This window comes from Periophthalmus magnuspinnatus, chromosome 17, assembly GCF_009829125.3.
Source record: "Periophthalmus magnuspinnatus isolate fPerMag1 chromosome 17, fPerMag1.2.pri, whole genome shotgun sequence".
In the NCBI taxonomy this organism is placed as follows: Eukaryota; Metazoa; Chordata; class Actinopteri; order Gobiiformes; family Gobiidae; genus Periophthalmus; species Periophthalmus magnuspinnatus.
This window is the reverse complement of record NC_047142.1, coordinates 20,486,948-20,511,924: the sequence shown is the minus strand read 5'-3', so window position 1 is coordinate 20,511,924 and position 24,977 is coordinate 20,486,948. Positions and strand designations below refer to the sequence as shown.

Genomic DNA, 24,977 nt, shown 5'->3' with positions numbered 1-24,977 from the left:
TCTACTGTTTCAATGTTAATTTTATGATGATTATTTATGATTATTTATGTTTTGATTTGTGTGATTTAATGTCCATCTTATTCTGTAAAGCACTTTGAATTACTTTGTGTACGAATTGTGCTATACAAATAAACTTGCCTTGTCTTGCTTTTTGGTAAATTTCACAGCACACATTGGTAACATCATGCACTAAAGGTATTACTCTATTTCATTATTTGCGTTCATGTTTTGTGCTGTAATTGATTTAAGTTTTAAATTAATATTACACAATGAAACATTTGTTGGGAACGCATTTTGACTGTCATTTTATATTCACGATAATATGTTAAGTTATGTCTAATGAAACACTGGAGCACAATAATTAATGTAAAATCAAAGGGAAAACAACTTCAAAAATGGAAACAAAAAACATAAAAAAATTAAAAAAAACACCTAAAAATAAACATTCAGGCACCAGATGTCCAAAACATATTTTTTTAAGTTCTAATATGTGACATTTAATTTGATTTTAATTAAATGAGTATCTTGTGACCACAGCTAAAATAAACAAATTATTGATATATTTCCGTGTGTGTGCGGTGAATGGAAGTACTGAAGAGACTTGAGACATATTGTGGTTTATTGATGTGCACCTGAATAAGTCCTGCGTCTGTATTTAATGTGACATATGTCTATAACGTCCATAGGATTATATATTTGTCCCAAAGGTGTCTCTCTTTTGATGATACAGATGCAGGAGAACTCCAGAGCCCCACAGTCCCATAAGTGTCTGTGAAGCGCAGCTTTCACATCCAGTTTGATCAGGACACACACGGCCTTCAGCACCTCCTCCTCCTCCTCCCTCTCCTTCAGTCTTATCCTCTTCTCTTTCCCTTCTCTCCTCCTCACCCTCTCTCTCCTTTTCATCTCTTTCCTCCCCCTCTTCCTGCTTTCTCCTCGGCCTTCTCTCACCCCCTCTCCACAAACTCCTCTTCCCTTTAACTCCCCCTCTCCCCTCCCTCTCTTTTTTGTTTCTCTTCTCCCACTTCTCCAATCCTCCCTGTCTTTCCAACCCCCTCCTCCCACCCTCTACTCACTCACCCTTTCTCATCTCTTCCTCTCTTACCCTTTCTCCTTCTTACTCTCCCCTCCCTCCCTCCCTTTCTCCTCCCATTCTCCTCCTCTGTCTCTCTAATCACCCTCATACACCCGCTCTCTTACTAACCCACCCTTTTCTCTCACGCTCTCTCCCTCTTCACTTCCTCCTCTTCTCTCCTCCTCCTCTTCATTTCTCTCCTTCTCTCACCTTCTTTCTTACCTTTTCTCCTTCTCACACTATCTCTCACTCTCCCACTTCCTCTCCCTCCACCTTTCTCCTCTCTTAACATTTCTCCTTATTACTCTCTTAATCTCATCTCCCTCCACCTCTCTTCTCTCTTACCCTTTCTTCTTCTCACTCTCTCCTCCCTCTCTTCCTCCTCTTTCTCTCCCTCTGTCCCTCTAATCACCCTCATACCCCCTCTGTCTTACTAACCCACCCGTTCTCTCGCGCTCTCTCCCTCTTCACTTCCTCCTTCCTCTCTCCTCCTCTTCACTTCTCTCCTTCTCTCGCCTCCTTTCTTACCCTTTCTCCTTCTGACGCTCCCTCTCCCACTTCCTCTCCCTCCACCTCTCTCCTCTCTCACTCTTTCTCCTTATTACTCTCTCTTCATCTCCTCTTCCTCCTACCTCTCTACTTCTTCCTCTCTTTCCACCCTTCTCTCACCCACTCTCCTCTTTCACCCTTTCTCCTTCTCACCCCCATCTCCCACCATTTTCTCTTTCTTTCTCCTCCTCCTCTGTCTCTCTCCCTTCATCCCACCCTCCTCCCTCCTCTCTCCTCCTAAAGTGGAGTTGAATCCCGGCCCAAACCCCGACAGGAGGCAGGGAGGAGCATCTCGACGTGATGCATCCATCTCCAGCCTGGTCGGACGTCGAGTACAAGTTACTCTTCAGATGTTGTTTTTGGAAGCTATGCAAAGATCAAGGGGGGCATGGTGGCAGAGTGGTTAGCTCTTCTGCCAACCAGGAATTTGGGTGGTTACACAATCTCTCGAAATGTCGTCCCTGTGTCATGACTGTTCTTTGGCTTGTTCCCACTATCCAAAGACATGCTTCTGTCAAGATTTGCCCTCAAATTACCCCTTTAATGAATGAATGTGAGAGCGAAGGGCTGTTTTTGAGTGTCTGTGTCATGTGACCACTGTGCACTTAAGGCCCATAGTTTCAGATATAAAATGTAGGAAGACGTGATGTAAAGAAAGTAAACATTTTAGCATTGGAAATTAAATGTACTTTTTGCATTTATCCATCCATTTTCTTCCACTTATCTGGAGCTCGGTCGCAAAGGGCAGCAGTTGAGGCAGGTACTTCCAGACTTCCTCCACCCCAGACGCTTCCTCCAGCTCCTCCGTAGGGACTTTAACTCATTTTGCATCTAATCAATTAAAATTAAACTGATAAAGGAAAAACAAAAAACTATATATTAGGTTAGCTGCGTGCTATCATAGTCACCATAGTATTATTTTTGCAAAAAGAATGACTTACTTTTACTATACAAGTACATGCTACAACTATGGTTAATTAAAGGTAAAATTAAACACATGTAAAGAATTGACAACTAGAGATTCATTACATATATATTGGAATAATAATAATTAAACCAATGATGTATTGAGATGGAAATGAGATGGAAAACCTGACCTAAACAACCATACAATATTATTAAATTTAATGTAAAAAAAAAACCCAAACACTATGACAACAGCAACAACAAAAACAATAATAATAATAATGATAATAATAATAATAATAATAATAATAATAATAATAATAATAATAATAATAATAATAATAATAATTGGTAATAATAATAATTGGTAATAATAATAATTGGCAATAATAATTGGTAATAATAATAATAATTGGTAATGATAATAATAATTGGTAATAATAATATAATAACCTCTATACTCATAGTTTCTCACAGTGACCTGTAGCTTGTTCCTGTGCTGTTTTGTGTAAGTAAAACAAAAATAAAAGTGTACATCGGCGGTGCCAAAATGATGCATAAGTTTCCCAGGACAAATCTCTCCAGCCAACCTTGACTTGACTTAATACCGTCATTAAAGAAACCATTTGCGCATTTCACTTCCAAGTAAATTGACTCTTTAACAGCGTAATAAGCGAAAACAAAAGTAAATCAACCACGATCCTACGCATGAAACTACAAATCTTTCAGACCTTACGTAGATTATTCAAAAATATACACATTAAACGCTGCTTAAAAGTGTGTTGATGGCTTTTGGTTACCGGCAACCCAACATCCCCGTCTCTGGCACTGGTCGTTTACGGCGAAGGGGGAGAGTTAATGTAAGATTTCTGTTCTAGAGCAAACAAAGTGGCCACGGGCACCAAGGAACAGCTGCCGTATAATTGAATTAAGATTCGCCTTCTGCTCCGGCACTCCAAACCCATGCACGGCCTCCATCAAGTCGCTCCTATGAATATGCATGTTCCCCCGGATAAATACGCACGGGCTGTGGCTGAGGTGCGTATATGTGCAGAGAGGAGCCGTGGTTTACATACATCAGCCAAGCAGCCGCAACTCACTCATTTTTATTGCCACATGGCCTCAGAGGATTCACAGGGCAAGAAACACAACACAGCAGGTGTGTGTGTGTGTGCGTGTGTGTGTGGAGATGTGGGACAATGGAGACATCTGGTGGAGAGAGGCGGTATGACAGTCACACAGGGATTTTATTTGTAAGGATTTGCCAACAATGCATTTGCTTTATTTAAAACAAATTCTAATTGCGTAAACCATGGGTATCCAAACTTTTTTTTTCTTTTTCTTGAAACATATTCGAAACGGAGGGCCACAGTCAATACTCTGAGTTCTGTTGGGTGCATTTCACATAGTTTACCTTTTAATAAAGCTTGGAACGTTCATTTTATGTCTGTTTCACAATGACATGTGATATTATTGAGGTTATAGTACTAGAAATTCTTAAATTGCTGAGAAAACGTCCATATGATCAATTGGGCCAGGTCAGCAGAAGGTCTGAGGGCCAATAAAAATGGTGTGAGGGCCGCATTTGGACCCCGGGTCGTAGTTTGGACACCTCTGGCAAAAAACATGTAAAATTGCACTGGCTTTGTTATTTAGCTCACTCCTTTAATTTAAGAGATGCCCTAAGTTCAATGTAAAATATAAGAAAGGCAAGGCAATTCAAAGTGTTTTACAGAATAAGAAAGACATGAAAATCTAAATGCAACAATCAAAACATAATCACAAATAATCATCATAAAATTAACATCAAAGGAGAAAAGTGCAGAATTTTCAGTCATATGCACAGCTAAACAGAACTGTTTGAGCCTGTATTTAAACTTAGTCAAAGTAGAGGCCTGTCTCACATCTTCAGTTCAGGATAAACCTCAAAATATCTTCAATCTATAACTGTGCCTCTGTTATTGAACAATAGGGGGCAACTTTGTGATTGTGATTGATAACTTGTTGTAATTCCTGATAATGATATTAGGCCAAATCTATAATTTTTAGTTTTGTTTGTTTTATTTTTTAGTTGAGGATTAGCGCCAAGAGTTAAAGGCCTTGTATCTAGTTAAGAAATACCAGTAGCTATATCTATGTGTGGACAGAGGTGTGTGTAGTGTAGAGTATCATTTCTTCAAAAAATATTTCTCAAGTAGAAGTACAAAGTTGAGATCCAAGGAATAAGTCAATTAGTCAATTAGTCAATGATGCAAGTATGTGGAAAAACTACCTCTCAAGTTAGAGTAATTGGAGTAACAATCTGGAGGTATCATCTTATCTATATTTGGTTAATGTTGTTTCATTGGAAGTACTGTACATTGAAGCAAAAACAAAAGTTTAGACCAGACCAAAAATGAGAAAACCTTCTTAAATATTAGGAGTGGTACGGGAAACACAAACGTTCAACTCATTTAATATTATCAACCTAAAGCTTTTGACATTTACTCATAATGGAAGAGTAACCAAAACATTTACTCAACACTAAAATATATCACTCAAGCAGAAGTGAATATGGTGGTTGAGAATTACAGTTTGATTTAAGACTTTATCAGAGTAAATGTATGCTATTTTAGTAAAAGTATTCACCTCTATGTTAGCAGCTGTTTCCTTATAACTCCAAATATCGTATAAGTTACCACATGATCATAACTCTACATCCTGCTCCAGCCGTGCTCAGTGTGGAGTTTGTGTGTGCGCTGTAAATGAAGACAGACAGACATGATCTGAGCCCTTTGAGTCCAGATTTATTGATACAGCTGTGCAGTCACAGAGCATGGTGGCACATGAGGCCTCCCGTCCAAAGGGGGCAGTGACACACACGAGCACTATCAAACTCACGCACACGCATCACCATTCAGTCAAGAGAACAAGAAATCTGTCTCCACTAAAGCAGAGGCGCATACAGTTAGTGATCTGATTAAAACCGAGATGATGGGAAATACAAAAATATATTAAAGTTGATTGTTTCATGATTTAAGTTTGTTCGTCTGAAAAGTAAAAAGGTTAAAGGTGCACTGTGTAACTTTTCTGATAGAGGGCCCGCCACCTGCTTGTCCCCATGGAGATGTTATTGCGCTGCCTGGAATGTTCCTCAGTATGACATTAAGCTCATCTGACTCCGTGGAAACAAGCAAGTGGCAGCTCCAGGCCGAGTTACAGGTCAGATCTAGTAAGATGCATGATTTCAAGGTATTTTGCGCGATAAAAATACCTTAAAAACATGAAAAAAAAATCAATCTACTTCCTTTTAAACAGTTTCCAAAGCTATTCTTCAGATTTCTACCATTTAAATTACTCATTGCAATGATTTTATATGCATGTTTCGCAACTTTCAGAGACCAGAATGGTGTTTTGTTGTCACGGTAACACACTTTACTTCTTGCCTTACAATTAAAATGTGTTATAATTAGATGCAGACAACACACAGCGGTCTCATTATGACCCAAGGAGCTGCTTTTACAACATATCTGCACTGTACTTACATGAAAAGAGAAATAGCATAAAGAGGAACACTCTAGGCAAAGCAATAACATCTCCGTGGTGATGAACTCCCCCCTATCCTACCAGAAAAGTTACATAATGCCACTTTAAATGCATTGTTTCGTAGTCTTGTCCACACTCTCTCACTCCCATTCGCCTCATTAGTAGATCAGGTCACAGTGAAGAGATCAGAAATGCACATTGTAGTATCTTCTGGCAGTTCACACACGCTTTACATCCATCAACGTTTAAAACATTTGGAGATGAATCGAAAAGAAAATGACAGATAATCAAATCTATAATCACAAAACAACACCGTATGTCGATTTTCATTTTTTCTTTTCATTTTTTTTTTTTTTTTTACAAAACACAGCGACACGTGGGATAATGGTTGGTACAAACCCATACACTGAAGAAGACCATCACAGGAGCGAGTGAAAGAGAACTACTAGATGTACCGGTGTTGGTCCCTTGGAAATAGTGTCAGGAAGGCTAAGTCCAGGTTGTGTCATATAAACTTTACTCTATTATAAATCTAATCTGCTATAGTTTAATAATAGCTTTGAATTTACAGGTAAGCCACTTGTTTTGTATGACTTAAGAGCTGGTGACATATTTAACATAGAAATGGAGAGATCGTCAAGGGACAAAAGGTGGAAGTGATTTTGAAAAAACAATATACAATTTACAGCACAAAATGGTCAATATTTCAACTTAAAAAAGAAGTCGATAACAGCCTTACGTCAAGCTGCCAACTCAAACCAAGGCGGAGTCTTGATCAGAGGTGGAAGCACAAACTCAAAACAGATTTCTACGTGGACAAAACAAATGTGAAGTCATTATTTCTCTTAAGTACAGTTTGGTGAAAGAAAAAAATGTATTGTTTACTTCATCGTAGCAACAGAAGATAGTAGTGGTTACTGTAATAAGGTAGTAGTACTAATAGTAGTATTAGTGGAATCAAAAGCATCACAGTGAGCGGATGCAGGTGAAGTGGCCAATTTACACAATAACAGTAGTTCTTCACTGAAAACTCTTTTGGTGTAAAAATCTTGTGACGGATTTTGGATTTTGGATCGAAAGGTGCACTGCATAACTTTTTTAGCTTTTTTGCTGCCACCTGCTTGTTTCGTCAAGATCTTAGTGCGTCTGTAATGTTCCACAATAAAGCATTAAATGTTTCTATCATGCATTCATTCAAAGTGTTTTTACTGCTGAAAAACACCTACGAAAACATGCATTCATACTTTGAGAGGGCTTGCCTTTCCATAAATATGACCTGTAAACTGGCTTGAAGATCGATTAGATAAATACTAACTGTGGAACATTGCAGGCAAAGCAATACCATCTCCATGGAGACAAGCAGTTGACATGCCCTGCGTCAGAAAAGTTGCACAGGGCATCAACATTTTCTTACTTATACTAACACCTTTTTGAGTAATGCTATTTGATGACGATCTTTCCTTTGTTGGGGCCGTTCCACCTCTGACCAGGACCACATAAACGCAAAGTTTCTTTTCTTTAAGCTCAAATGACATCACTAAAATCAGAAGAGAAGCGTGTGAAGCGATAGGCACACATTCTGCCAGCTGGGCCGAAGCTCTCAGCGCTGGCGGTTTCTTTTAGGTAGAAAGTAGCATGTTTCGTTACATAGTGTCAAAACTCCTACATCCCAGCACTACTCTCCAATATACAAAGTTTGGGATTTTTAACATGTAGTAGGCTGAGAGAAGTTTCCATAGCATTTCTATATACACTAGTTTAATCATCAACCCATATAGTATTTACATTTACATGCACTAAAATGTATTATTTTAGAAACAGGAAAAAAAACAAAACTTTGGGTTCTATTGCAAATACTGCCAATTTTTCATTTTTTGTCACAACAAGCTGCAAAGGTACACTATGTTACAGTATACACAATAAGCAATATATTCATTTTCTATACACAACATTACAAGGCGTTTAGGACAATCAAGAAGCAGACATAGATCAGACTCAAGATGACCAACAGCAAAGCATTGTGGGAAATGTATGCATTGTAAACACATAACAGGCTAGAGGACATTGGAGAGAGCGATTGGCTTCAAAATGCTACAGATACAAGAAGGCGTCAAGAAGGCAGAGAAATAATGTGATTTTTTTTTTTTTTTTTTTTTTACAGTTTAACAAATGATATGTGAAATCTTCTCTAACCATATTATCTTACAATATCTGCACAAATAACCATAAATACACTCCCTCTCAATTTAGAAATGTTAAAAACGGTACAGTGGGACGAACATCTAAAATGGCCACACTGAAGCCTAGGAAAGAATTAGAGGTGAGTTTTCTGCGTACTAACACATAGGTTTTGTTGTGAAAAATGATTTTATATTGTGAAAAGCATAAATGTGCATCTAGTTTTGCATTTTGTGTTTCAGTTTTTAAATAAAATGTTATAAGAAAGCTTTTGTGAAACTGTACAATGGCTACAATGTAAGTAAAGAAATACATAATTTTACAAACAAGTCTTCAGGAAGTAGAATAATGCACATGGTTTTTAGAGCGCTGCATACAGTAAGGATATATTAAGTTAAATAGATTGAGTGCAGCTGCAGGAAGGAGATGGTGTAATGTATGTGATTGACCACAAGGGGGAAGCAGAGACCAGAGAAGTAGAAATAATAGTAGTTCCATTGTTGTGAGCTGGAGTGTAGACTGAGTGAGTGAAGCAGGTTTGGACAGTAGCAGCATTCAGAGAAACAGCATTCGGGCACATAGGAGTTTATTATTCCATGGCTACCTCTGAAAAAGAGAAAACATCAGGTATGAGATGTGTATGAGCAGCATTGGGAAGAATGCTTTGAAAATGTATTAAGTTTTAGATGTCAAAAGTATCGAAAATGAGATACTAATCGTTACTTCATATAGTACACACTAAATATTTGAGAAAAAACCTCTCCTGAACAGCTTTAGAATGATCTTGAGCTGTATCAGAACAAGTATAAAACCACATAGACTAGTATATGCCCATGGACCACTATGGGACCGACCTGTATGACTGAGGGATCACACAGATAGGCGACATAGTAATATAAAAGAAACAACTATGATTTAATCTTGCAAAGAAGAGTTTTTTAAAATTATCCTTGAGGTATGGCAATCGGTACTGAGTATGCCTGCATTAAAATGTAGTCAGAGTGCTGTATACTGATGAACAATGAGTTGCATTATATATAAAAATGTGACATGATAAAACAGATGTATTGTTTCACCATTTGTTATGTATTTATTTATCACTGATTGGAGAAGCAGTTTGAAGCCTAACTTAATGATCACATGCATTTCTTCAATTATAGGAAAGTAACTGAATTCTGAATACCACCAAATTAAAAAGTAACTGTACCACAACACACTTGTTACTCAAAATGATTATTCTGAATATGTATTTTCAGTACATGTATTCAATTACTTCCCAAGAATTATTTAAAATCTTTCAGGGTAGATGTGGGGATCTGAACTACACTTTGGCTCTCTGTAAAGTGAAATCATGCGAGTACCTTCGATCATGGTTCAATGGTTACTATCAAGAAAATCTAAGCACATTTTAATCTGGACCCATCTCCAGATCTTGCGATCAAAACTACCTTAGCAGGATGACATATCTGATTTAAATGCATTGTGCAGACTCACCATCGACCGCTTTGTTCTTGTTTTCGACACTTTCTGGAGATTCGGCTCCTTCAGACAGCTCCCCTAAAAAAGAACCACAGCGTTTGATACATTTCGAATCAAAGACAAAAAGATTATATTTATACTCCACTCCACAGACCCCCAAAGTGCTTCAAAAGAACCTGGTCTCTAACTGCACAACTGCAATGGCTCTGGTTTGCAGTGTACATTACAAAGGACATACTATGCTTTTATGCTATTTATTATTACACTACAACATACTAATATTCATGTTTTTACTGCTGGAAAATGTATACCTGATATCTTCAACCCACATGTATGAAGTCTAATTTTTTTCAAATAATCACAAGTGGGCGGAGTTAGGTGAAAACTGAAACTTTGAAACTCAAGCCTCAAAATGCAGGCTTACTGAAGCATGCAGGAATATTGTTAATATTGAGAGAACACTGTTATGACATGGTAAAAAAAACGTATTAAAGTACATCTAATATGAAATTTCCCCTAAGCCTTTTAAATCCATTTTCTATCTCTAATTATAATCTTCATTATCCATACACCAGGTTTGATCCCAGACCATGTTTCTGGTTGATTTTCTTTGCCTGTTTTAAAAGATGTAGTGTGTAATAAACTGATGAGACAAGCAATTATAAGGTGAGCCAGTCCGTCACAGTAAAAAGGTATGAAAAGAAATTGACCCACTAAGAGAAAATGAGCTCTCCAGTCACCTTGGCAGCAGGATTTGGCCATCTACACTGTGCAGTTACACAACTGATGGACTTAATAGATGCATTTGCTTTGATTTATATTTACAGTATATTTGATATTGTACAAATGTAAATCTGGCTTGTTTTTTCTTTTAACATTGTGTCAACTTTATATTTAGTGGAATCATGTATAGGTGATTACTGAAGCATTTAATTAAAAGTTAATGATGGGGCAGCTGTAGTGGAGTAGTTAGAGCGCTCTACCAGTCCAAAGGTTAAATCACTCTATAGATCTGACCTGTAACTTGGTCTGGTAACGTCACCTACTTGTCCTCATGTATATATAAGTTTATTAAAGTGTAATGTATATGATGTATGTACTATTTCTTCCTGGAGTTGTTGCCAGAGTCACCCAGTACTGTACCATTCTGCAGCAGGAGGCTCTGGTGGTGGCTGGTCCCGGGCTCTTCCTTTGTGTTGTTTCCATCTGGAGCTGTGACCTCTGCAGCCTCTGTAGTCGCCCCCTGCTGGCTTTGCTCCTGCTTTGCATCGGGCTCCGCTTCAGTTTGTCCCTCTGGGGGATCCATAGCCTCCTCCTGCTGAGCGTGCTCCTCTGCCTCACGTTTAGCTCGCTCTTCGGCCTCTGAAGTCACAAAGGGCAGAGAGGATGGTCAACATGTCTGTGCGAAAAAGGAGGGGACTAAAGATGACAATGTTTTGAAAAGTGTTGTAAGGGACTAGTCATATCAAAGAGAAAAAAAGTAACATTTTTAGTAGCTGCTGTGACTATAATTAATAATTTCACATGTGTGTTTTTAATGCAATATATGTATTTTTCAATTTTTCAACTTCCGATCGACTTACTGTACATTTCAGATAGATAGATACTTTATTGATCCTGAAGGAAATTTAAAACATTTTTTTAAGCATGATGAAATGCTGAATGATTTCTGTATAACCAACAAAATAAACAAGAAAAAACAATAAAAATATGTGTATAATTTGAGTGCCTTAAGTGACCAGGGGGAATAAGAGACAAAATAACACAAAATAATAATCTTGCCAACATTAGGGCAGTTGGCTAAAGTTTAGCATCAAGCCCTGGTACCTCTTTTTTCTATGTAAAGTACCTGTTGTTTTTGTCAAATCCTTTGAAAATAGTTAAAAATATGTGGATCCAACCAATGCAAGAACGGACAAAGGGATCATCGTTGTAATAATATAACATTTTCACTACTATGATCTTGTCTTAAACCTTATCAATGCTTCAGAGGTAAATGCAGTTTATCAATTTTATTTCTCTTTCTTCTTTGCCGTTAGCTACAGTCTATCCCAGCTGATTCTAGTGTGAGGTACACCGTGGTACTTAAGCTTAAAGTCCAAGAATTATATTCAGAGAGAACAAAGCCAAACTACACGATTATACCTTAAAAGGACCATATCCTGCTCTACTTAAGCCCTTACTTGGACACAAACTGAAAAATCCTCTTGTACCTTGTAGGATACAACTCCAATAAAAGTCAATCATTTTTATAGGCTCATTTGTCTTCTTCTCCTTGGTACAGTCAGGTTTTAAGACTTGAATGGTCACTTTATCTATAAATCTCTATTATTTTCACACTGTATACTGCACCTTTAGTGGCCTGGGCCTTCCACCTCTCTCTGTTCTGAGACACTTCCTCGTTCCACAAAGCCTTGAAGTTTTTCATATCGACGGTCAACAGAGAGCTGTGTCCGGACGAGCTGCTGTCAGAGGCTGAACTCTTCCTCTTGCTTTCCTCCGAGCCAATACTGTTCAGACTGAAATAAAAACAAAGACGAATTATTTATAAAGTCGGGGCCACTATAGTGTAGGGGTCTAAAGCTGGCTATGATGGTAATGCTTGGGTAGGGAGTAATTTTCTCACATAACTGAACAGAAAGTGAAGAATGAATTATTTATATAGAATGTGCTGTTATATGGAAAACCAGCAATTACAAATGTTGTTCATGTAGGTCCTGTATTACACAAAGTTAACTATTGTGAGCTTGAAGCCATGTTATAATGCTGTTACCACCTGAAAAACATACCTGGAGTTTTGTTTTGTTTCATTCATTCACAAATATTTGACTAACCCTTTATTATTAGTCTGTCTACATCTCCAAAGCTCAAAATGTTCTGTTGCACCTTGTGATGTCATGACGCCTTAACATCTATATTTTACCTTAAGTTCAGAAGAGATTGGCAATCCCATATTTAAAGCGTTTGAGATTTTCCTAGCGACTTCCGATGGTCAAAATAGTTATGAAAAGACAAAAAACAGTAATATATTTCTACCATTAGTACAACAATGAGTTAAAAGTGACAATATAATCTGTTGTTTCCGCAGCATAATGCCAGTGCTGACAATGAGGGACTGGCTCCAATGGTTGAAAAATACTTTGCTAAAAAAGATTGATGTTGGTATAGAGAGTAGAAACAACACAAGCCATTTATCATCATTTAAGCTCAATTTAAATGTTTAATTTGAGCCAAACGTTTTAGCAAATCATCAGGGTTCCACTTTTAAACCAGTGATAAAACTCAGCATCAGTGGAAGAAGTACTCAGTTCTGTTGCTTAAGTAAAAGTACAGATACTAGAGCAAAAAAATACTCAAGTAAAAGTATCATGTGAAAAAGTAAAAGTACCTGTTGAAAATTAAAAAGTAAAAGTATTTCACACAGGTCTTATAAAGCTCCAAATGTAGTGATTCTGGTTAAGATTTGTGCTGAATATGTTCAACAGAAACAACTGAATCAATCCATTTTACGTTTTTACGTTTTTCATTATGAATATGTTAAAAAAAACAAAAAAACAACACAGATCCCAAGAAATAACTAAAAAATACTTTTACTTTTCAGTCCTGTAAAAAAATGTAGTGGAGTAGAAAGTACAGATACCTACTCTCAAATGTAGTGACGCAAAAGTAAAAAGTATCCACTGTGAAATTTAATTAAGTAAAGTACAGATACCTAAAATTTACACTTAAGTACACTACTTTACTACTTTTACGTTTGTTATGTTCCAGTACTGTACAGCATACATATATTTAATCGTATGCAAACATATTTTTTCCATTAAAACATGTTTATCCTTTTAATCTTCAAGGTACAAGGTGATCAATTTGTCTTGCTGTCAGTAATTGATTCACTTATTAATATGTAAAATGCTTTATACGCGTGTAATCCTGATGACACACACAACCGTCTTTGGAGATATAGCGGCGAGGAACCATCTACGTATGACTAAAGGGACATAGATTAAAGCATGTTAGAGGAGAATGAGAAGAGACAGAGAGGCAGGTGGGTAAACAGAAAAAGGCACTGTGCTTGGGTGAAGAGTCTGTATACCACTGCAGCAGATGTGATTTATGCTGTTTGTGCGGCGGGAGGGGAGTTTCCACACTGTTAGCGCTGACTGCAGTAAATGATGGTGAATGCAGTCCTAGAGGAGGTCACCGAGGCTCGTGCAGGTGCTAAAGAAGATTCAGAGCTACTGCTAAATGTGCGGCGCTTGTAAATAGACACATTTTGATGATGCGCAATAATCCAATACCATTTTGTGCCCCATTTTGTCGTTTTCACAGGTGAGGAAACTAAATTGGCAGAATTATATTGTGCAAATCTAATATTTTACTTTTCAATTTTCTTTTGTTTGCCGCATTCAGTTACCTTTTTGTCATATTACTGGCTTTTTTCCACTGCGTTCAACCGAGCTTTTGTGATTCTAAAAATTCCCACTTGAACCGAGAAAGGATTTTTAGACATCAGATATGACACTGGAGGCTAATTTGCAACATCTGTTCATAGAAGGACTTTAGCAGTTCATCATTTAGCACTTAGTTACATTTACTTGAGTAACTTTTTACAGAAATTGTACTTTTCAGAGAACTTTTCAAGTGTGAGTGATATTTTTATTGAGAAGAAGTTTTGGTTCCTCTTCCCTCTGTGAGTAAGTCTACAAGCAACAAAAGCTTTATATTGGCAATATTACATAATTTGATCATTTGTGTTTCTTGCAGCGCTCAGATATGATTTAGTTTTCCCAGTTCTGTTTCCATCCTTTGAAAATACCCGATTTTGTGCATTCTTTAACAATTTGTCCTTCCAATTACATTAATTTCAAATTATAAACCAGATGTGATGTCCCTACAGTTACTCTTTAACTCTTACTTACCACTACTTTATACTTCTATTTCAGTAATACTATCCTAAATAAAGTTACTCTTACTTGAGTACAAATTTTGATTACTCTACTCACCTCTGCATTTTATTTATTGTTCATTTTTAACAAGTAGGTTTTGGCCTGGCAATTTATAACACCAGATATAACTGTTATCAAAACAAACGATGCATTAAATGAACCAGAGCAAACCCATTTTCTTGCCATTTTTGGGGTCATTGTGTATGCCAAAACTGTAGCCATGCAGTGCTCAGTGTTCAGTAGTCATGGATATCTCTCCAATGTTAATTTCAAGGTTTGTGCCCCCGCTGGTGAAAGGTAGAAAGTTTTCATGCACAAATGCAGGACTCATCTGTTCGTCTCAGTCAATCTATTTGACTTTAATCACATGGAAAGCACACTTCATGTCCAGGAGATGTACTATCAAAGAGAGTAAACACTAAAGCGACTTGTTGATTAAAGATGTGCTATCTTTTGGGGGGAGGGTCTGTAACCATCCTGTCTCATGGAGATGTTTTTCTCTTTAAACTAATATATCTTGCATTTATTCAGTTACAGGTGTTTTTACTATTAAATACATCATGCATTCTTACAGTGGGTATTGTCCCCTCTTCACAGATCTGACCTGTAACCTAGACTTGCTCACTTCATGAAGATAAACATGTTTAATGCCATACCTTGAAACATTCAGTACAGTAAAGTAATAACTCCACGGAGACCCCCCACCAAAAAAAATTACATAGTGGCCCTTTAAAGATAAAACATACACATGGCATCGTCTCTGTTCCTCCATCTTGTATTTGGTCAGATTTCTAGAGTTAGCTTTTCTTTGATTGTGAGTAGCTTTGAAGTACGGCTGTGTGCTTAGTTGGATTCTGCTCAATATTACTCAATTATTTTTCCAGTTAATTACAAAATGGGCGTTATTGAAAAACAAGTTCTAATAAATTACATGGATGCCTGGTCTGCAGCTCAAAACCTGGAGCAAAGCCACAAATCTAATCTACAATTACTTTTATAACATAATAATCCATGGTTAGTTCTTAGCACTACAGGTTCACTTTTGACAGTACATACATTTTCAACAATTTTCCAATTACCTTACCTTGATCGCCTGAAGCCGGCCAGCCCTGTGTGTGCGGCCTCTTCTATAAGAGGAGTCACTATACGCTCCATCATGTCCGTGAGCACAGTGAACGTGGGCACTACAATGAAGTCGATGAAACCTGCAGACAAACAAGAACTCATATGTTTAATTAGTAAATGCAAAATAATTGGCTTTAACAATGGGAAAATTGACTGACAAGGTTTTGTGGTTCTTAAAAAGTAAGAGTGAGCGGGAGTTTCTTTTAAGTGTTCTTTTGTCCACCTCATTCTGTGGCAAATACAGTCTGTTAATAATAATATTTTAGGTAAGACAAAAGTAAAGGAAATAGCTTATCTTACTTTCCATTATTTCAGCTTGTATTAATCCACTCAGTCTCTTATGTGAATTAAAACGCAGACTGTTGGGGGGGATAGCAAATATTAAAAATCACCGGAAGAAGTTGGGTGCTGTATCTTGACATGTATATTTATTCTTCAATTATAGGTAACAGCAATAATTGAGAGTTTTTTGCAACTTGTAAAAACTCAAATGTACTTGTATCTATAGAGAAAAGCATTTGAATATTTAACGGTAGACATTTCAGCATGGTACTATGAATGAAAAATGACACAATATGCACTTATGTTTTTATGTTTTTATAACGTAAACTAAACTGGAGCTAGTTTCAAAAGTACACTGACTTATAGCTTAAATGCACATCACGATTTTTATTTGGGCAAAAACATAAAATTTTCCACCTGTCGACTTACCAATCTGGGACTGAGCCACCATGGTGGACTTTCTATCACACAGCGGAGAGAACGGCAACCCCAGCTCTGCCTCTTTGTCCCCCTGAAAATATATACATTTTTAAAACTGTCAAACACATTCTCAAAGTTCACTATATCATTTGACGCACTCTTGCCTTGGGGCCTAACACTTATAATACTAACTACAAACCACCCACTCTCTGTATAAGCAAGCTGTCATCACGCCACGATTCCCCATATGCTCATATTACCATCCCCTGGCTCTGAATCGGTCTGGCCCCCGCCCCAAGTGATTTCAGAGCCAGAAATGTGTGTTATTTTCTCTGCTGATTCGTCACAAAACAGATGAGACGTGGAGTTTGGAGAGAGCCAATGTTCTGGAGACAAGCTATTTATTGTCAATTCTGCCCAATCCCGAGAGACAGAGCGCGGCTACAATAACAATAGAACTGATAATGAGAACAATATGGATAAGTAATAGCACACATGATAGCAATGCGGCTACTGGTTTAAACTAATGTCCCACTTGACGATGTTCACAAATGCATTATTTATTATTATAGACAAATGGAATGGTTTGTCAGAGATAATGGCTGTATACAAGTCTGGCACAAGGCAATAAAAAGTTTGATAAAAGATGTAATGAAAGACAGCAGGAAACACTTGTTAATAACTGAATATATACTCCCTACGACTGTGATTCATTTTGTTGTAAAAGAAATAGTTTTGGCTGCTTCATAAAGGTGCACTATGGAACTTTTACGGTGTAGTATACCTCTGCCACCACTCCATAGGGTCAGTATTTTTCTGTCATTTCTTTTACATTCCACCTTGCACATTCAATAAATTAAAATACACATCGTTTACTTTAGTTCATTTATTTAAACATATATTTTCTAATTTGGGTGCACACATTTTAAACACATACATGCCCGATTAGGAGTGACGCCCTTAAAAGAACTTGCCAGAACCCACCTGGACTAAGACTAAGAGGAGGGGATGCACCATTACGTTTATTTTTGCTTATTTCGTTTTTTTTCTTTGCTGAAAGTTATTTTATTAATCACTGTTATTATTTTCTGTATAGTTATATTTATTTGCCTTATTATTACTTTGCCTAAGTTAGTACTGTAGTTTCAGGACTATAAGTTGCACTTTTTTCATAGTTTGGCCAGGGGTGCGACTTATAGTCAGATGCAACTTATATGTGAAATTATTAAAATATAGAATTTCACATCTTCATTATTGTCACACAGACAACTGCACGAGGCCACTCTAGGCTTGTGTATCAGTAACACCGCCACGCAGAGGCGAAAGCGGCGCATCATCTACCTCCGGAGCAGGCGGAGTTGTTCAGAAGGGACACCAAGGATTTACTAGCAGGCCAAAGTGGTATGTAAATTTTCCATGCGTTCATTTGCAATTTTGTGTGTATATGTAATATGCGCCAGAGCTTATGTGTGTGGACAAGCCGGCATTTGTTACATTATCGTATTTATCTGATTAACTGTTAAAATCTTCCGTAAACATACCAGACACGTATTCAGTTCGTTGTCTATGTGTTACAGTATGTTAGTGTGCTGTACTGCTACTCAGCCTGTTGTTCTCTATTTTATTATTATTATAACTTGCCTTTAAAGATAAAATGTCTGTTCTTGGTCTTGGATTTTGTATAATGCATTTAACCCAAAAATGCGACTTATAGTCCAGTGCGACTTATATATGTTTTTTTCTTCATTATTACACATTTTTTCACTGGTGCAACTTACACTCCGGAGCGACGTATAGTCTGGAAAATACGACAGTTTTTGTGCTCATTTTGGGTTAATCCTCTTGTCTTTAAACACAACTGTTCATGTCTCTGGTTAGGTTAGTTTTAGGTTTAATGTTATACTGCGCAACAATTCAGTCAAACCAATAACATTTCCAAGTGGACAAGCAGAAGGCAGACTCCCCACTAGAAAAGTTAGATTTAATTTTCATCCAATCACAAGGGTTTGTATATACCTCTTCATAACTTTTTCCATTTATCTAGTGCTTGAAACTGCACTATTTTTGTTCCCCAGTTTCATAATATCCAACCACAACTGTAGTTTGTAGTTTTATCAATTTTTTATGATTTTCACTGTCAGAATGTGAAGAATATGTTTGGACCACTGCAAAATGTTTAAAACTAACACATTTTTTTAATCCTTCATGCGTTGTGTTGTTGTACCTGTCTGAAGAACTCCTCGAGCAGGGAGGTGGTCCAGCGGTGGTGCAGGTCCCAGCTCTTGGCCGGGTGACTGATGTCGGCCGTGTGCAGGAGCAGAGACAGTGCTTTGGGCTTGTCAATCCTGATAAAGAAGCACACAAAAAAAGCTCAATGATTTATGAAAACAAACTTTTAAATTAAGGTTCTGTACAAAGTGCAAATTGCTCTTGGGAATTAAAAGTTTTCAAGTTTTCTTTTATTTTCTTATTTACCTCCAAGCAGGGTAATAAAATAGATCAATAACACTTTAGAAAGACTATTGCAATAAAGCTGAAATGAAGATTAGGTAAGAATGAATCATCTTAAAACATTTTTATGTATTAACGCATTTTTTTGCGTATTCGTTCAGTAATACAGCTCTGTAAATCATTGTGTTGGTGCCACTGTATAATAATATCTTCACACTTGATTCATGCTTTGTTTATGTTTTATTGTGAATATTATACGTGTAGGTACTATAAAATGCTACTAATGCATTAGGCAGGACACCGGTCTTAATTCAGTATCACTTTGTAAATATATCGTGGTTCACCTTTCGCGGCCTTACTGTTTCGTGCATTTTTTGTGTGTAAGTTTGCATACTTTTTTACAGCATATGAACGCACATTGTGTTCTGCGTCCTGATTGGCTAAGGGACTGTAGACCATTGTCAATGAATCTTCGTGCCATGTCTCCTGTACAGTACTGAATATGTTCGGCCAAATTTACGTAAATGTTCGATCATAGTGTGACTCTGAAGTGCTGTATATTTGCAAGTTTTCTCCCCGACAAAACCCACAGTGTTGAAGAAACGTTCTGCACCGAGAAATTTCAGAACAGCTCTGGACTCAAAAGTGTTTCTCTGCACAAAGAGGCCGCCTCTGTGGATACCGCTGGAACAACACATTTAAAGCAATCATTGAGGAAGACGGATATAATCTACGAAGGTTTAAACTCGGAGAGTGTTTAAACAAGAGAGAAATGTGAGAAAATGTTAATGCCTGTGTGAGAAAAGTGTATTAAGTGTGTGGTGAGGGGTTTTACAGCCTAATGAAACTACTGCACACATCACATCAGGTTTGTCAAGTTGTTGTGTATTTTTACGCTTCTTCAGTTGTGGTCAGATTGCTGGTGGCCACTGCCTTTTAAATCTAACTGAGGGGAGGGGCTAACTACACTGAAACTGTAAACAGCTATTGTCTCCAGTTTCAGCTGAAACTACCTTATTCAGCCCTTAACAACCCTGCTATTGTTTTAATTTAACATTTAATCATATTTATCCATAAGACAATGTTTAGCTTAATAATGTGTTGCTGTTGTAAAGTTTTAAAGTGATTAATAACTTCAATATAATTATGCAGCATCTACAAGCTAAGGTTTTGCTTTTTGTTGCATTGCAGTGTTTTTAGATACTAAACTTTTTAAACTTTTTCCCAAGGTGTAAATCTGCTAAACAAAACAAAACACCTCAGTTCATTGAGTCTCATTAAAATATATGACCAGCCAAGCAGCAAATGAAACTATTGATATGCTGCATGTGAAAGTGATTAGAAGTCTGCCCTCATTAACCGGATCCATTCTAGTTTCCAAGGTTATTCATTGAAGATTTTAACACACAAGTTTCATGTTGTCCAGCTGTATAACTTGAACGTCTGATTATAAAATTAATAGTAAGATTTTTGTATTTTCTAATAGTCTAATCTAGTCTAGTTTTAGCCTATAATGCAGTTTGTGAGAGTTTTTATACATGACTATGATTATTATTATGACAACCAATTGAACTTTAGCTTTGAAAACACGTCCAAATCTCTTTCCTGTATCTCATTATGTATCACTGTTCTCATATTTAAAGTGCAATGCAAACCTGAACCGTCAAAAAATATTTGTTAAAGTCATTGAGGGATACTTGTAAATGATAAACAGTATTTTAGGGAGAGTATTTTGATTTAGGTGACTTTTGGACAAATTTATAAGACAGTTTATAATCTACAATCCGGAGAATGGCAGGTGGTGGAGGAGCCAACAGACCTAAACCTTTATGAAATATGGACCTGAGTGAAATTTACAGCTCGGGGTGAGACGGGGACTTGTGCCAGACGAAGTGAAGTCAACTGCTGACTCATGGTATGTGCTGCTCTGATTGAGATACAGCAGAGAGACTTGAGTAGAGAGAAGCCTCATTGATTGCACCGCAGCAGAGAGACCCTTACACGATATTTTAAATGTTTTGAAGGCATATCTACGGTTCATAATTTTGAATGACTGCGCAGCTAGTCTTATATCCACCAAACGTTTTCTGGTTTAAGTCTTTCGATCCTATTATTATTCAACCTCTTTCACGTTTGAATTGGTTGTACCATGAGTACGATTACTTTTTAAACTATTATCATTCACTTCAATGCAAGTACGGTAGCTCCCTCCAGGGTCTATTCACCTTATTCCTAATGTTGCCGTGAGTGCCACCGTCATCAATCGAGTTGTATTATTTTGCACGGGGCTGCCGATCTTGACAGCAAATAAGTTCTATACAGATTACAAAGTTGTTTTAAAGCCTTAGAGAGAATCGGTGCAGTGTTGAGTCGCTGCACATGAACATTTCACACAAATCAACCTATTTTATATAAGTTTAGAGGCAAAACTTTTCCCAGAGTCTGCATTTAAATTAATGGGATTCCTGTATTCTGTTTTACCAGAAGTGCCACCACAAAGACCATCGTTTACGGCAAAAGTGGGCGGGGCGAATAAGGTCGATAATATACCTCATTCTGCAGTACATACAAAAACAGACGGTGCCTTATATGCTTTCGATTTAACTTTAAACTTAAATTACGCAACAGCTCAAGTTTAAACTTTTCACAACATCTAGTATGAACACATTTTTACACAGCACTGTTGTGTTCTTCAGCTGACACTGGTTTAACTGATATGGTGAGTGGAGAAACCAGCATCAGCTCCAAAAATCTAGCCTCTCCAGGGTCAGTGTTAATGTAGTGGATGGTCCAAGTTGTGCACAGTGATTCACAATGGCTTCAGACACTGCACTGTACTGTATTTAGTAATTAGTTTGTCCTATTCCACCCTTTTGTGTCGGTTTATTGAGGCATGTTCTGAAATGAATGTGATTCTTGTATTCGTTTAGCAGTTTCTATCGTGTCCCAAAAATGACTGCTCCTGGATGTGTTAAAATGTGCACTGTGAACTGAATCCTGATTTTGAAAACTAATTGTAATCGCCATTAGATTATGTTACATTTTGTGTTTTTGTAATTATTTTTGTGGTAGTCATTTAGCAACTTTTTACTTACTTTACTTAACTTTTTTTACTTTCTTACTTCTTATGTTTATCTTTATTGACGTGTCCATTGAATGACATCATTTTTAGAAGTTTCTACGAACACATTTTCATTTTTTTTTCTTATTTTACCTTGGTATTTGGTATTCAATCAATAAATGTCTAGTATTTATCTTGTGTGTTTTATAATGTGTTTTTCATTGAATAAGAGAGTCATAAACAATACTTTGGTCTTATACAAATCTTGCAAATTGCTCTTTTGCTACACCAGTGTAAATCTGATGAAGACATAACGCTGATTGTTATATAAAAGTGTCAAAATACACAATGCATCATAGCTTGTTAAATAATAGGACACTGTATGTTACTATAGGGAGCTGTTGTAATGGCGTGATTGGCGTGTATGCAGAGCCCCATAAGAAATGCATTACAAAGTTAAAGAGAGGTGAGCTCATGTTTCCTTATGGCCTGTTTATGACTGGCTGCGTTAAAGAGCCATTAAAGCCCATTCAGCTCTGAGCACCACGCAGCTCTGCACTATCTCACTCCACATGTGAGACGATATTTATTAATTTAAGATGGATGTACGATTATAATGTTACATACAAATACATAGCATAAACTTGTATTATCTCTACTTTTTTTGCACGATTCTCTCCAGGGAGATGTCGTAGCCTTGCCAGGAATGTTCCACAGTACGGCAATAGATTTAACAATATCCATAAAGACAAGCAAGGTAGGCCACAAGGTTAAGTTACAGGTCAGATCTGCAGAGAGGAGAGCCCACTTATAGTAAAAATGCATGTTTCAGACCAATACAAATACCTTAAAAGCAGCAAGCAGAAAGCAGAAAAGATACAAACTGCACCTTTAACTACACTTTCAACACACTCCTAGTATTTCCTTTTATCTCCTTTAGCGGTTTTGCTCTTCCTCCCACTCCCGCTTCACTGTACATTATGCCAGACCCCCCCCATTTGGGGTCACCAAGTTCCTCCTTTCAACCCTGAATTCTCCTGTCAACATCCCTGGATTGATGGCTCATTCCGGTTCATTTGAAAACTCCAGCTCTATCAGTCACTGTGTAGCCCAAATGACTAGCGCATGGAAATGACTCTTAATACTCACATAGAGTTCCTGATTTAACACCAAATTACTCCACTTTCAGTAGCTGGAAAAGTCTCTCCTGTTTTTTATAGCGAGGTGTTGAGCAAATCAGATTTAATTGCAACATTGTTTTACTACTTATTATGCTAAGTACCAGTATCTTAGCGGCTATAAACTTTGACAGCCGCGTGTAAAATTATTATGCTATTTCATTCGGTCTCCATTTAAATGCTAACAGGGCTAAGTAAGTGTTGAAACGGAATTTAATTTTACGACGCTGCATGTTTGCGTCGACTTATTACGGCCAAATTGACGACTTTGCAGTTAATTTTGAGGTAACCCCAAATCAAATGTGACAGCAGTAAACTTGTTGACAAAGTTTTATGGGTTCTGAGTTTTTAAAGGTGATTTTAGAAAAAGTTAAATTGTGTAAGAGTCAGTTGAAGAGTAAAAATCTCACTAATATAAAGATGTTATTAGCTCTATTAGCTCTATTAGAACAAAATTCTACAATGAATAAAACTACTTCTTTGTACATTTAGTTGAAATTGGAACTGGAAAACCCCATCTGGGAAAGAAATATAATTACTACAGCACTTATACATGTGTCCAAGTATATACATTAATGAAAAAGCAATGACCAAGTGGATCTATTTTAGATTCTTTTAGTTTTCCATTCAGATATCTTAAAGATGCACAATGGAACCTTTTTGCTTCAAGGCTCACCACTTGCACATCTCCATGGATCTATCTAGTGTTTATTTCACTACACATATTTAAAGACTGTGATTGGGATTGGCTTTCCACAGAACTTACCTGTAACTTGGCCTGGTGGCATCACCTGTTTGTCTCCGTAGAGATAGATACATTTAATGCCATACTGTGGAACATTGCATGCACCTTTAACATGCAGAAAGACACAGGAATGAAAAGTTTGTGAACATAATGAAAGTTTAGTAGACCAAAGTTTATTGTTCTCTTCTCTCTTATCACAGTGGAAAACCTCCCCATGCAATCAGCCTCTGTCCACTCCTGCTGCCACTGGTCAGAGTCAGTCACGCTCTATTAGGTTTTGTCAGATCTGCTCCAAAGACCCAGCAGGGAAAAGAACAGATAAATATATGACCCACATCACACCATGAGAACGCACCCCACAAAGCACAGATGCAAATGTGGACGCCTGTTTACACAGATTACAGGACTTGTATGGGGAGTACATGGCTTTGTAATGTACAGTTTTGATATACTCGATTTTGGTGAAGCGTTTTATAAAATTATGAACAGAAGTAAAGCTCAAAAAGGATACGTCTTTTCCATGTTATAAAACTGTTAAGAATCTATTTATTTAGAGTAGAAAACAGAAGAGGTTTTTAGAGTGCAAGAAACTCATCAAAGCTATCGTCATCATCATCATCAAACACATTTAAAGTGTAAACAATCAGAAAAAGAACCAAGTTTTAAAGGGCCAATATAATAAAAATAAAATAAATAAAAAAATAAAATAAAATAAAATAATAATACATTGTCCTTATACAACGCTTTTCCATACACTCAGGGTCACTTCATAATTTCTATTGTAGCCACAGCTGCCCTGGGGTAGACTGACGGAAGCGAGGCTGCCAATCTACGCCATCAGCCCTTCTGATTACCACCAATCACACATAGTACATTCACACCAGGCAATGTGGCTGAAGTGTCTTGCCTAAGGACACAATGACAGTTTAAAACCACTGCTGCCTCACTGTGGCACCTGGTATTCCCCCAGCGGTCTCCCACCCAAATACTAACCAGACCCGGCCTTGTTTAGCTTCCAAAAGAGATCAGGCATTGTCAAGGTGATATAGCCACAAAATCA

General features: G+C 37.3%; 1 protein-coding gene across 5 annotated transcripts in view; it reads right to left on the bottom strand.

Moving 5' to 3' along the window:
* Positions 1–6,127: 6,127 nt before the first annotated feature.
* The window catches only part of pde1cb (phosphodiesterase 1C, calmodulin-dependent b), a 150,610-nt gene continuing 131,760 nt past the window's right edge, over positions 6,128–24,977 (bottom strand). For all 5 annotated transcript variants that reach the window (XM_055228414.1, XM_055228411.1, XM_055228412.1 and 2 more), the window contains 7 exons: positions 18,707–18,827; positions 16,492–16,573; positions 15,740–15,860; positions 12,065–12,231; positions 10,856–11,074; positions 9,728–9,790; positions 6,128–8,839 (listed from right to left, as the gene is read on the bottom strand). In XM_055228414.1, the coding sequence (XP_055084389.1) occupies positions 8,823–8,839; positions 9,728–9,790; positions 10,856–11,074; positions 12,065–12,231; positions 15,740–15,860; positions 16,492–16,573; positions 18,707–18,827 (790 nt within the window). In that variant the 3' untranslated portion in view covers positions 6,128–8,822. The remainder of the gene's footprint in view (positions 8,840–9,727; positions 9,791–10,855; positions 11,075–12,064; positions 12,232–15,739; positions 15,861–16,491; positions 16,574–18,706; positions 18,828–24,977) is intronic.